Source organism: Ornithodoros turicata, unplaced genomic scaffold (assembly GCF_037126465.1).
Source record: "Ornithodoros turicata isolate Travis unplaced genomic scaffold, ASM3712646v1 Chromosome45, whole genome shotgun sequence".
In the NCBI taxonomy this organism is placed as follows: Eukaryota; Metazoa; Arthropoda; class Arachnida; order Ixodida; family Argasidae; genus Ornithodoros; species Ornithodoros turicata.
Window position 1 is genome coordinate 570,169 of NW_026999376.1, and position 12,460 is coordinate 582,628.

General features: G+C 48.3%; 1 protein-coding gene across 1 annotated transcript in view; it reads left to right on the plus strand.

Annotated features, from left to right (window-relative positions):
- The window catches only part of LOC135374164 (piezo-type mechanosensitive ion channel component-like), a 123,867-nt gene that overhangs the window by 109,324 nt on the left and 2,083 nt on the right, over positions 1 to 12,460 (plus strand). The window contains exons 37-38 of the mRNA XM_064607177.1: positions 4,119 to 4,524; positions 8,998 to 9,593. Coding sequence (XP_064463247.1) covers positions 4,119 to 4,524; positions 8,998 to 9,593 — 1,002 coding nt within the window. The remainder of the gene's footprint in view (positions 1 to 4,118; positions 4,525 to 8,997; positions 9,594 to 12,460) is intronic.

Consider the following 12,460-nt stretch of genomic DNA (forward strand, 5'->3'; position numbering starts at 1 on the left):
TTATAGTATATGAACTGTTGTCGTTAGAATGAATCTCAAATTCACTAACCGCCCAGAAGGAACACTATCTCCTGTGGATGTCTGAAACAGATCCCGATGTCCAAGTCTAGAAATCCACGTTCGTGGGACATTTCTCTCGGCTGGTCCGAGGATTGTCCAAATTAGGTCCCGGATGGGATATCATATGAAGCATGTCTCCCGAGAGAGAACGAGAAATCACTTTGTTGCAGCACTGCGCGAGAACGGCTTTTAATGGATATAACAAAAGCCGCAAACCGAAATCACTAAAAGCAGTATGAAACACAACATTATGTTGATTCTGAGTTAATACTCCCAAGCAATTCCTCACTTCCGTGTTTGTGTACGCAATTCAATTAATTGTAGACATGTCACTCACGTAGACACGCCACCAGAGGTGAGCGGGACCCTCCAATTTGCGGTAGGACAGAAAACAAGCAATATAGCATCGGTTTTGCGTTTCGAAGGAAATGCCACTGGCGCCATTCGAAAAGCTTAGACTGAGTGGTCCTGGGAGGGTTTTATATTTTTGGCTTTGTTAGACGCTGCGTTGTTCGGTATGGCAAACGAACGCGAAACTGAACAATTAAATTTGAAAAAAAAAAAGGTGATGGCATGCATTTTTCAAGGTGCTGCATTTGTTAAACCGAAACAGTTGAAAATTTGCATTTAGCTAATGAAAATCACAAATCAAGCAATCATTCCATACATGTTCCCGTGCAATATACAAGTCCAACAACATACAACATACAGGTCCCGTACACATCCACGTGGTATCCCTAAGGATTATTACAGGACATCCGCAAAATTCGCTTGGATGTCCTTAAGACTAACATACTCAAAATGATCATGTCCCACGGATGTCTCGATCTCCCAGCACGATATATGTCAGATGTTCCATGGGTTGCTTCATTCCCTCTGGGCTGCGTTCGCAAAGCTCGCAACACCGAAACATTCCAGATTTCCAGAGCACTTCAATACATTTATGTAAAGCAGGCACGAGTGCAGAGATTCGGTACAACCAGTTCGTGCCTGTCGTGTTGCCCCCAAAACAGAAGGCAGCTATGCTAAGAGAACCCCGTCCCATAACACCCTCCAGCAGACCATCATCCTGAATGACATCGTTCAGTCCCCTGATTTGTTGAGCGTGGGAAGCGTACATCCTTTTTGTGACATTCGTGCACTTATGTTAATTATCATAATCTCCACAAAGCGGGAGTGATAACGACATGACTCCGTACAATGGCTGGCCTGCAGCTTATCATGTGCTGAAACTATCTTTTAATACTGTAAGTACCAGGGTTGCGCAATGGAGTCAGGCATTCTATTTCAATCCCATTCCGAGGAATGGAGATGCACTCACAGAAAAAAGGGTGGAGCAGTTACACCTTTTAGGAAGTAATAGTTGTCGGATGTTGTGCCTAAAAAGTTGCCAAGTTCTACCCCCTACCTCACTCGCTGCCACGAATGATAGGGTTACCGCTTCTGATTCGGTGAGCAAGAGGGCGTGCGCCTTTTTGTAGCAATTTGGGTATATGATAATTGCTTTTACCACCCTTTTACACCCGTTATCGGAGGCTATGTTAACCTAGGTGGTAGTGATGGAAGTTACCACCGTTTCACACCCTTTTATCTTAGAGTGTGTTGACACCTTTTCAGACATACGGTATCTTAACTCTGACGACTGTTTGACAACTGTAGCGAGATACATTTGATCTGTTTTTAAATCCTGCTGCATGTCACTCAAGTTTACCAAGTTTACCATGGAGCTTCCTCCTCATCACGGCATTCCGATTTTGAACCTCAACAGCAAGTTTGACCGATCTCACCGCGTACGTTAGATATATACGCCTAGTTCTAAAAAGCCCCTTTTTCCTTTCGATTCTTCGCATTCCAAACTGATACGTCGAAATGAGAGAGAGAGAGAGAGAGAGAGAGAAAATGAGAAGAAAAAACACTGTCAAGGAGCCCGCGATGAGGGAATTACAAAGATAACATGAGAACGGTTAGGAGCAACTATGGTTTATTTGAACAGGAACTTTCGTGCAAGAGGTTGCACTTCTTCAGGTGCACTTCCAGGTGCACTTCAGGTGCACTTCCAAACTGGTGAAAAGGGGGACATCGGAGCCCTGAAGTCTCGCATACATAAGATGCCTCGCAGTTTCGACTTGCAACGGGAGCGGCTGGAGAACGCGGGCTTACCGCGCACCTTGCGTTGTGCAATCGCTGTGTCACTTTTGCGAAAAATAGCACGCTTTCTAGATCACAGGTTCCGGACCTAGGAGGCAAAAGAGGTCAAACCTTGGGTGGTTCCCTACGTACACCGGGCCGCACACAATCTTAAGTAGGTAGCACGCAAGTTCATGTGGTATTTTTAGCCCCACATAAGCTTGGTGCCCTGTGTCCCATGATCCAAGGTGGTCACGACCACGGGAGGTCACGCACCACGAGACATGACCCATGACGATGACATGAATCAGTTCGTTCCCCGTGCCGAAGAGGTTGTATATAGGATCCCGCTTAGCTGCGGCCGGGTGTGCGTGGGGCAGACATGCAGGTGTATAAAAGACAAACCAAGAGAGCACGCTGCCTCGCTCAAAGCGGTGGGAGGCACGCTTCTGCCCATGCACTGCAGGAGTTTTCCCTCTCCTCCGATCTTCGATGACGCTCAAGTTGAAAAGAAGTGAAGAGTCCAGTTTGAAAGAGGAGAGGTCCTTGAAGCGGCAGAAATAAGAAGTGGTTCCACATGCATCAGCGAGGCATTAATCATTCTAATGGGAAAATAATTACAGTTCTTACTTAGTTCATAGCCCCCCCGGACTTTCGCGCATTGCTTGGTTTTCTTCTTCGTCATTCTATCTGTGTGACTTGGCTGTCACGGGCTCTAGCGCATGCGTGCTCATGACGAAACTTTTTTTTTTTTGCTCAATCTTTAGTAATCATGTGCCAACTATGAAAGTCACTGAAAAGGTTAGTCAGCTGTAGGACTCGACCCCACATCTTCTGGATTGCCGGTCCACGGCTCTACCAATTGAGCTAAGGTCACACGCCTTCTCAGCGACTTCCAGGGTGCGTCATCTGATCATCGAGATGTGGGTTCGAGTCCTACAGCTAACTAACCTTTTCAGTGACTTTCATCTTTCATCGTTAATTTCTTAGGCAAATTGAGGCTTTGTATGTATTTGCCCCTTCTATGTTCCAGCCTCAGAACATCAGTTGTTTCATGTACCAACTAGCCCAACAGTCCACGCTTCCCTTGGAATGGAGATTTTGCATTCATTTCAGTTCCTCGGAATGGAAAGGCTGGGGTGTTACAGTTTCCGCCATTCCGTTCCAATTCTGTTCCAGGCTCTGATAAATCTAGAATTACTCCGGAATCACTGCAAGTCCGGGGTTGCAACTCCGTAACCCTGGTGGGTACTTTGTCTCGATTGTCCCAAAAAAGGCATATGCCCCGCTCTCCACTCAAACCGGAAGCAATCACTCTATCATTCGCCTTTCATTCAATCATTGGGCTTGTACCGGGCGTGTTGTGTAGTGCAGCTCTGTTTTTTTTTTTTAGTGTGCAGAATGACACGGTACACTAGAAATCCACCATACCGCTTGCAGAAGGTCATTCATTGCACAGAATGGGCGGACGTACGCCTTTTTCTGGCAACTACCATAATTGCATGAATGCCACAAAAAGGCGTACGTTTTTAACCAATCGCGGTAGAACGATGACATTCGGGGTGGTGGTTAGCTAGGAGCGTGCCATGCGGTCAAGTTCTGTTTCAAGATGCACACGGGTTAGTTCGGGAAAGAGCTAGACAAAAGCCTCTTTGCGACAGCCAACCGATATGTGGGGTGTTCAAAAAAGGGGCGCACGCCCCTCATTATCAATACCTGTGACAAACATTGCGCATGAAGGCACACTAGGAGCATATAGTTCTCCTCTTGAGGGTTTTAGAACCCTCTACCATGATGTCTTGAGCCTATTTCGCTTTTCCATACGAAAGAAGACGTAGCTGGAAAGCTCTCGCTTGGACACGACTAGGAAGGGGCCTTACAGTGTTCGATTAAGCGTACTGTACTTATCTGATGTAAAACCTCTATTCCAGGTACATGTTGGTGCCGTTCCTTTACGAGCTACGCGCTCTCATGGATTGGTTGTGGACGGATACAACCTTGAGCTTCAGTTACTGGCTCAAGATGGAGGACATATTCTCCAAAATCTTCTTCGTGAAGTGTGTGCGACGCGCAGAAGAGGACTACCCAACACCACGAGGGGAAAACCGTGATTCGCTGACGAAGTACTGCCTGGGTGGCATCCTCCTGTTCGCTATTATGCTAGTGATATGGTATCCACTTACGCAGGCTATACTGTATGATACCGTAGGTCAGTCGCTTTTGCCTTCTCAGTGTAAAATTGAGATACGCATTGGAAACTATGAGCCGCTCTTCAAGGCCAGCCTTCAGGATGACGATCTGCAACCCATGTCCCAGGATACCTGGCTGCGTATGAAGGTATGTATTATGCAGGTGTGCATCGAGGCAGATACCGCTGAAAGCGTGTAACCGCGCATTGAATTCCGTTGAAGCATAAAACGTCGTTCCGTCCTGGTAACGTCCTTTATACCGCCGAATATAACGCGAAAGATCAGTAGAAATACCAGACCTCGGAATCTGTTTTTATTTGTCGTTCCCCTCGTATACACAATTGCACTACGATGCTGTACCACACCTCGCCCTGCGCCGACCAGAATGATGCTGTGGTCTGTGCACTGACGAGAAGGCATGTCGTATGGCCGTTTTTGTGCAACTAATATTGACTCCTACAAAATACAAAAATACACCAAATACATGCCAAGCATAAAAATACTATTAATATACAAAAGGCGCCACACCTACCATCTTCGTCGAGTCACATACTTAAAACAGAATTTGACAGCATAGCACACTCCTAAACAACCATAATTCTTAACACGGTTGCGGAATGGGATCGCCCATTCCATTCCAATTACATTCCGAGGAATGGAGATTTGCGATTCCATTCCTTTGAATTCCTCGGAATGAAAAGGTGTGGTCAATTCCCCCTCCTGGAATGGCTTGGCAACCCCATTCCATTCCACCGATAAAAGAATTAGGGCCGGTAACCGTACTAGCTAGCCCAGCAGTGCTACAGAGGAGATTGATATTGCCCAGCACAGAAAAAGCGCAAAGACAAGGTTATCTGGCTCTCCTCCTCCTCCTCTTCATTAGCATCATCATGACAGGAGTTTTACCACTAAAGTAACTGGTGCAAGTGGTGCGGTGTTGCAGGCCTCACACTAGTGAAGCCAAAATCTCCCTTTTATTTTTTCTTAGAACCAAAGGAAACCATCGCTCTTGACCGTGTGGCACCGAGATCATTACATTCCAATTCCATTCCGCCTGCGAAAAAATGCCTAATTCCATTCCCATTCCATTCCCAGGACAGTTTCCGCCATTCCATTCCAGTTCCATTCCGGGCTCTGATAAATCTGGAATGATTCCGGAATCATTACAACCCCGGAGTGGCACCTCCGCAGCCCTGATTCTTAATGACATCGTTCTGCACCCCATTTGTTGAAAACACTTTTCGTGAACCTCATTGTGAGATGATGAATGGGGAGTTTCATCGCAAGGAGCGGTACTCTACCTCATCGTTGGTTGTGATGAGGGGAATGAAATAATGAGCCCACTTACAATAACAATTGAAGTCCTATGGTACCCAGAAAGGTCCAGAGGGCTTTGAGGGCAGAGCGTTGGTAGGCTGGATGTGGCCAGGGACGAAGCCATTTTGTGTGTGAGAGAGAGGGGGGGGGCGATAGTCTCGCTCGTTAAGGGATCCGGAGAGTACGGTTCGGGAAGGTTGGTAGTGTGGGCAATGGAAAGGAATGTGCTTCTAGATGTTCTACAGCACCGCAGCGACAGCATTGGGGAGAGGCAACTTGTCTCAAGCGCTAGCACCACTGCGTTGCATAAGACACATCGGGGCGCATTCGATGAAGTAATGCGGCATCTTGACGACAGGTATGTCGAGGCATGCGGAATGCGAGCGCTCGATCAACCCTGCTCAGCATGGCTGGGGGGAGAATGTCAGCGGTCCGTTGGCGGGTAGCCAGAGGGGTTACAAGGCGTCGATGTACGGAACGACGACCTCTTTTCAGCAGCGCAATAGGCGTACGCCTCTGAGACAAGAGAGCTGCTTCAGCGGCGGTGTCGGCCTGTTCATTCCCTTGGACACCGGAATGGGTTAGAACCCAATGGAGAACCAGCCTGTCCCCAGATCCGTAGACAAGGTTGTAAGTCACACATCCGTAACACATCAGTAACACATCCGTCACCAACGGTGCGGTGAGCCTCGGATGCCAGAGTTTTCAATTGCTCGCAGTGCAGATTTAGAGTCAGTGATCACTACCCATTCTCGCGGGGTAAAATCAACGATGCGCTGCAGAAATAAAAGTATGACATGACATGGCATAGGACTTGCCATTTCGAGATGCGGCATCGGTCTATGCTGCGGCAGAGGTAGAGAACTTTGCGTCTACCGGAGCACAAAAGTGGGTTCGAAGTACTTCAGGGGGAACCTGATCTCTTCGTTCCTGGAGGTCCAGAAGACGTCCGAAGGTGGGTTGTACAGGCAGAGACCAGGGGGCGCCCGCAAGTATAACGTCCTTAGCTATGCAGCCAGTGAGAGTCTGGCGTGTCCTCCGCGCTACCCGATGGAAATCACCTTCAGAACGGTGTCGAATTTTCCGGAGGAGCGGGTGACGGGGAATGTGTGCACGGAATGTGTGCAGTGCCGAGCCGTTTCACGCTCACGAAGAACCTCCACCACCAGCTCACCAGCTTCAGACAGGACTTGGCGTGTTTCAGCCATTATGGGAACACCAAGGCAGTGACGAAGGCTTAGGGCAAACAGGGTCCGAAGAGAATATGTTGTGCAAACCCCGAGCAAGATTGGAAGGCTGTAAAGCACAGTAGCCACGCCAAAAAAAGCGCAAGGCGTGCAGCATACAAGTGTGCGAGACGGTATTATGAGCGCGCTTGATGTCTAGGAAATCTGATACAAGGATCCGCTGATGTGCATGTGCATGTGGAACTGTTGAAACGAGATCGAGAACTGGATCCATAGGGCTTCGGTGGCGACGAAAGCCAGCCATTTCGTGAGGGAACGTACCTTGCTGTTCGAGCCACCAGTCGAGACGATGGAAAACCATTCTCTCCATTTCAGTATTATTATTATTATTATCTGTTTTCCCACACAGCTTGTCGGGCTCTCAGGGCGAAAATAGGACAAGACATTTGGGGGTTTGCCTGGTTTCAGGCCTCCTCCAGTTTTGCCTCCTTCCAGTAGATGGTAGAGATCCCTGTTTCCAAGACGTATTATAGACATGAGGGAGAGCTCGGAGTGATCGCCCGTTAAGGTTTCGCAGTGCAGCATGGGTGGTTTTATCTGGTCCCGAGGACGAGCCCACATTCACAAGTTTCAACGCTATCTTTAGCTCGATTAGAATGAAGTCACGGTCCATAACCTCCGGTGGATGGGGCCAGTCTTGGTGAATTTTGGCCGTCAAGTTCTGGACAAAACTGCTGTGTACCGCAGTCGTCGAGGCAGCTGCCGGCGTCGTTAGTACGACTGAGAAGTCTGCCGCTAGTGTATTTTCGTGTATGCCCTTAACGATAGCCAGTGCCGCGATAAGGTTCTTTTGTGGGGGCGCATCCTTCAGAGATCAAATTGTTCTCCAGATCTTTGTGGCCAGGTCTAACGGTGAAAGGTGTTGACAAAACTTACGCCAACGCTTCGGGTGTTATTTCTTAAGTTCTCGTGTTACTTTAGCTTTCATCCGGTGGTATGCAACAATGTCAAGAAGTTGCCCTGTTCGACTAGCCTTTGTTTCTGCTCGTCGACGTAATGCCCTAAGGTGGTTAATTGCTGGAGAGTGACCGACGTGACCTGTTACCATTTTAGACAGGATCACCGCTTCCTGAATGGCGCAACGAATGGCTTGCGAGAGGGCCTCTGGGGACGTACCGGTGTGCACAGGTGTTCGGAGGCCGGTACGAAAGCGCCTCAAGTTCATGAAAGAAATTCGCCCAGTAGTGGCTGAGAGAGGCAGTCTATCGTGCGAAGAGAAGTATACATAGAAGAAAGTTGTCACTATACCTCGGGTGTCGACATCGGTAGCGCACGACAAGTAGCGAATTATGTCCGCTGAGCACCACGAAAGACCTAATACATCCAGTGACGTTGGTGATCGCATATACGTTGGCTGTCGGTTGTTAAGTGTACATGTGAGCATTCTCCATTGCTTCTAACAACCTCCTATCCTGGCCGTCTGTCCTACGGCTTCCCTTAGGCCGTATGATGAGCATTGAAGTCACCCAGCACGAGCGCTCGGGATCCCATTGAACTGAATAAGAGTTCGAAGTCAGTCCACGGAACCTGTACCACGGGACGTAGATAGACACTGACGACTGTTAACAGTTTGTGCCCAAGGCGCGTGTTCCAGGTGACATAAGAGCGATGACAAACTGGCCCTATGGGTGCAGCAGCGAGGTCATTACGAACGTATAGCGCTGTTCTTCTGTCAGAGGATTCATCAGATCGATAGAACGTATATCTAACGCGGTGTGCAGCATCCATGCCATGCCATCGATTACAGCTGTCAAAGCGAATCTGTACTGTTGTAGATGAGATTTAAAATCAGGGAGCTTGTTAGGCCGCGAGGATTCCACTGGATCGCTATGGCCTTTCTATAAAATTCCATCATGCTGAAGTTCTTTTTTTTTTTTCGAGAGTACATGGCATGCTTGCGACAAAGCACGTAGAATAGATTGTCATTTTAGAATGTCGGACAGCAAAATAATAAGCTTGTCGCTGTGCCCTCCGGAACGAGAGCTTCCTGTGCCGACCTCGTTTCTATAGCAACGCAGTAACAGCATCGTACAGCGATTATAACGTTGTTATTTCAGAGCAAGTACAAGTCAAGACACGGCACTCGGGCATTCCTGAGTCGCTACGATTCGCAAGACGTCGCTGTGGTGAGCATCAATGGCAATGCCACAGGTTTCTGGACCATCAGCCCTCCCGCTCGGAACAGACTGATTGAAGAGCTTAACCTTTCGGCAACGGAGGTTCATATGAGCATAAAGTGGGAGCTGACGCGTATGATAGCAGACGACATCCCTGGCTTTCAAACAGAAAGCACCAAAAGCACCATGCAAGTCGTACCACTGTTGGATTCTACATTGCGGCAAGAACTCGCACGTGCGATTTCGGGAGATGAAACGAGTGACGTTATATTGCGTGGTGTACTCCCGAGGTACCTCACGCTGTCGGATGGTAAACTGGAAGTGGCAACCATGTATTATCCAGACCTCAAATACCAGGATGTAGCACTGCGTCTCCACTCCGGCACGTTCAATAACATGAGCACCCCCAGTGAGTGGTGGGAGCTCGAGAAACAGTGCAGCCCGCCATTCCTGTCCAGCGAGCAATATTCATGTCCCCACCTAAAAGTCATCGTCTTCTGTGAAAAGGTGTACTCCAAGACATCTGCCCACCAAGGGTACGTACAATTATAAAGAGCGATGGCCCTTTTAGTTCGCAGTCGTTTTCTCTTCGTAATCGTTTATATTTGGAAGCTAGTTTGGAGCATGTCAGCCTTTCCGCAAAACGACCGTACGGGCCCGAAGATAATGCTCGAAATGTATTCGGGAAGCGTGCATAAAGAACGTGGTGAAACTTCTATTTTCAATGCTATATGCAAAAAAAAAAAAAAATACGACGGAAAAAAATTTAGGAAGAGGAAAGAAACTGGTTCTTGCATACAAAAGATACTCAAATGAAGCGTGCTTATTTGTAACTAGACGTACAGAATGTATGCAGTAAGGTATACCCACGTTAGCGCACGTAACGCGTTGCGGCAACGCACAATGACGCATTTAGTCAATAAAAGCGGACAGAAAAGCGTGGCAATCACCTCCATAATGAAAAACATAGCCACGCTGTGACGCTTTTTACTCGGGACATAAATTATGTTCCCCAGGAATGGTATCGTCAGCGTGTCATTCCATGCCATCGCACCAACAACTTTCTCCTTATTCAGAGACAACAGCACTGTGGTACCTTCCGCTAGCCTGATATAAACAACATATTCTCCCCATAGAAGCGTGAACAATGTCGAGAAAAAAAATACAAAGAAAGAAACGAAAAGACCGTAAGAGGATGAAAACAGCCAGAAGGTTGACATCACCTGCTTCTATCGCGCGCGTAAAAAAGAAACGACACCAAATTTGGTAGAAGGGCGTCGCCTTCGAGGAGGAAGGAGACGTCGCTCTGGCGTAGTTTACTTCCAATCCCTGGTGTTGCTGAATCTGAGACAGTAGCGGTGGGAATCTGTGGGGTCTGTACCGAGTGAGGTCCCTCTGTGCGTGAGACTGGAGCTAAACGGGCATCCATGGCCGTTTGTGAGTATAGGAAAAGATCCGCGTCCGTGAAGTGAGGAGGTATTCTGTTCGAAGGGTCGAATGTGGACGGACGTAAAGTTCGAGTAGTTCCAGGTGTTTTCATTTCTACCTCACTATTTTTAAGGGGCGCGAGTAGAATAACATTCCATTTCGTCTACGTCCTGACTTCTTTGCGCGTAAATAGTCACCTACACAGAGCTTTCAGGATTTCGCTCTTCGTTGCAACTTCGTATACAGTTTGCTTTGCTGTTGCTTCTTGTGGACGCAGTCACGTAAGTCCTTCATTGCCTTCGCAGGCCTTAGCAGTACCCTCCTGAAGTATAGGATAAGGTAACTCTCTGATGTCCAGTCGTGTTCGTAGCTTTCTGCCCTGCAATAGTTCAGCGTGGGAACAACCAGTGGTTGCAAGTGGGGTGCACCTGTAGATGCCGATGCACTCTGTCACTGTTGCTTGAGGTGGTCCTTATTCCAAAACGGTCAGTTGAATGTGGACGTTGAGTACACGATTGAACCTTTCTACGAGTCCGTTTGCGCCAGGATAATAAACTGATCAAAAATGAATGCGCGATGACTCCGTCCGTAAGAAAGCGTTCGAAGTCATGAGACGTGAACTGACTTCCATAGTCAGTGACGATGTTGTCAGGGTAACACTCACGCGCAAAAAGGGCCCGGGGAAACCCCAAAAGAGTCTGTCATAGCATTTGAACATAACTTGACGTCAGGCCATTTCGAAAAATAGTCAACAAGTGTTATGGAGTACTTGCAGTTGGGCGGTGCTGCTCAAATGGCCTGGTCTTCCTTTGATTTACCTGCCTGTGGCCGGCCTGAGTGTTCCATACATAGCCCGACACATTTCTAGGCTTCCAGGCCCGACCTGAGCCCATGAAATTTGTAGTCTACCTAGCTCGGCCCAGTGTAGCGGGCTGTAAAACAACAACAACTTTGTTACGGGATGATGGCTGGGGGGGTCTCATCGCCGGGGGCGATACTCTACCCCATTGCTGGTGGTGATGCGGGGAATGGAACAATGAGCCCCTTCACAATAAGGGTTGAAGTCATGTGGTGCTCAGAAAGATGAAGAGATCCTTGAGGGCAAAGCGTTGGTGTGCTGGACGTGGCCAGGGACCAAGCGATTTTGCGAGAGAGAGGAGGCGGGAGTCTACTCGAAGGTTGGTAGTGTGGGCGATGGAGAAGAATGTACTCTAGATCATCAACAGCACTGCAGTGGGGAGAGGCGACTTGTCTGAAGCGGTAGCGAGCTGTAAAAGTTGACCGTGGCTAACCAATAGTGGGGCAGCACAGGCTCGAGCCCGGCCTAGGCCCAGGCCCATAATGGTTGAACTCGAGCCCAGCCGAGGCCCACAGAAAGAAGGCATTACCCGGCCTGGCCCACGGGATGGGTCTTGCTCTCTGGTAAGCCCGAGCTCGTGCAGTGCTCCAGTTGAAGGACAGAGATGCAGCGCTGATTTTTGATCGCTTTCTACCTATTCTGCATCAAAACATAAAACTGGTTTTACTGACAAAGTGCACTGCTCCGCGTCATGGAAACCCTATCCTATAATCCATGCGCAGAAAGCGGCTGCTGCGTGCATTATGGTGCTTGCACTTGTACTTTTTCTATTCTCACGCATCCTATCTAAAACTCTCTACTGACTTACATAAAGTACTCCGCTAACGATGTGGTGTTGCTCGCTTGTTGGAGAGTGTGGGACGAAGTACACATACCTAGAGGCGAAAAGCGAATAATACCATGATTGGGTGTTGGTAGACCAAAGTAGATGTGGAAATATCGGCGCCACTCGATTTGACTTGGACCGTTCTTTGAACCACCTAATGAAGGATAGAGAATGAGCAGCCATGATTTCGAGAATCGTTACGCACACCATGGCATCCTCGTAAGGCATGACCAAGGTCACATCATTACAAGGACAGAGCAGAGGCATTTCTGATTGGCTTTTTTTGTTAT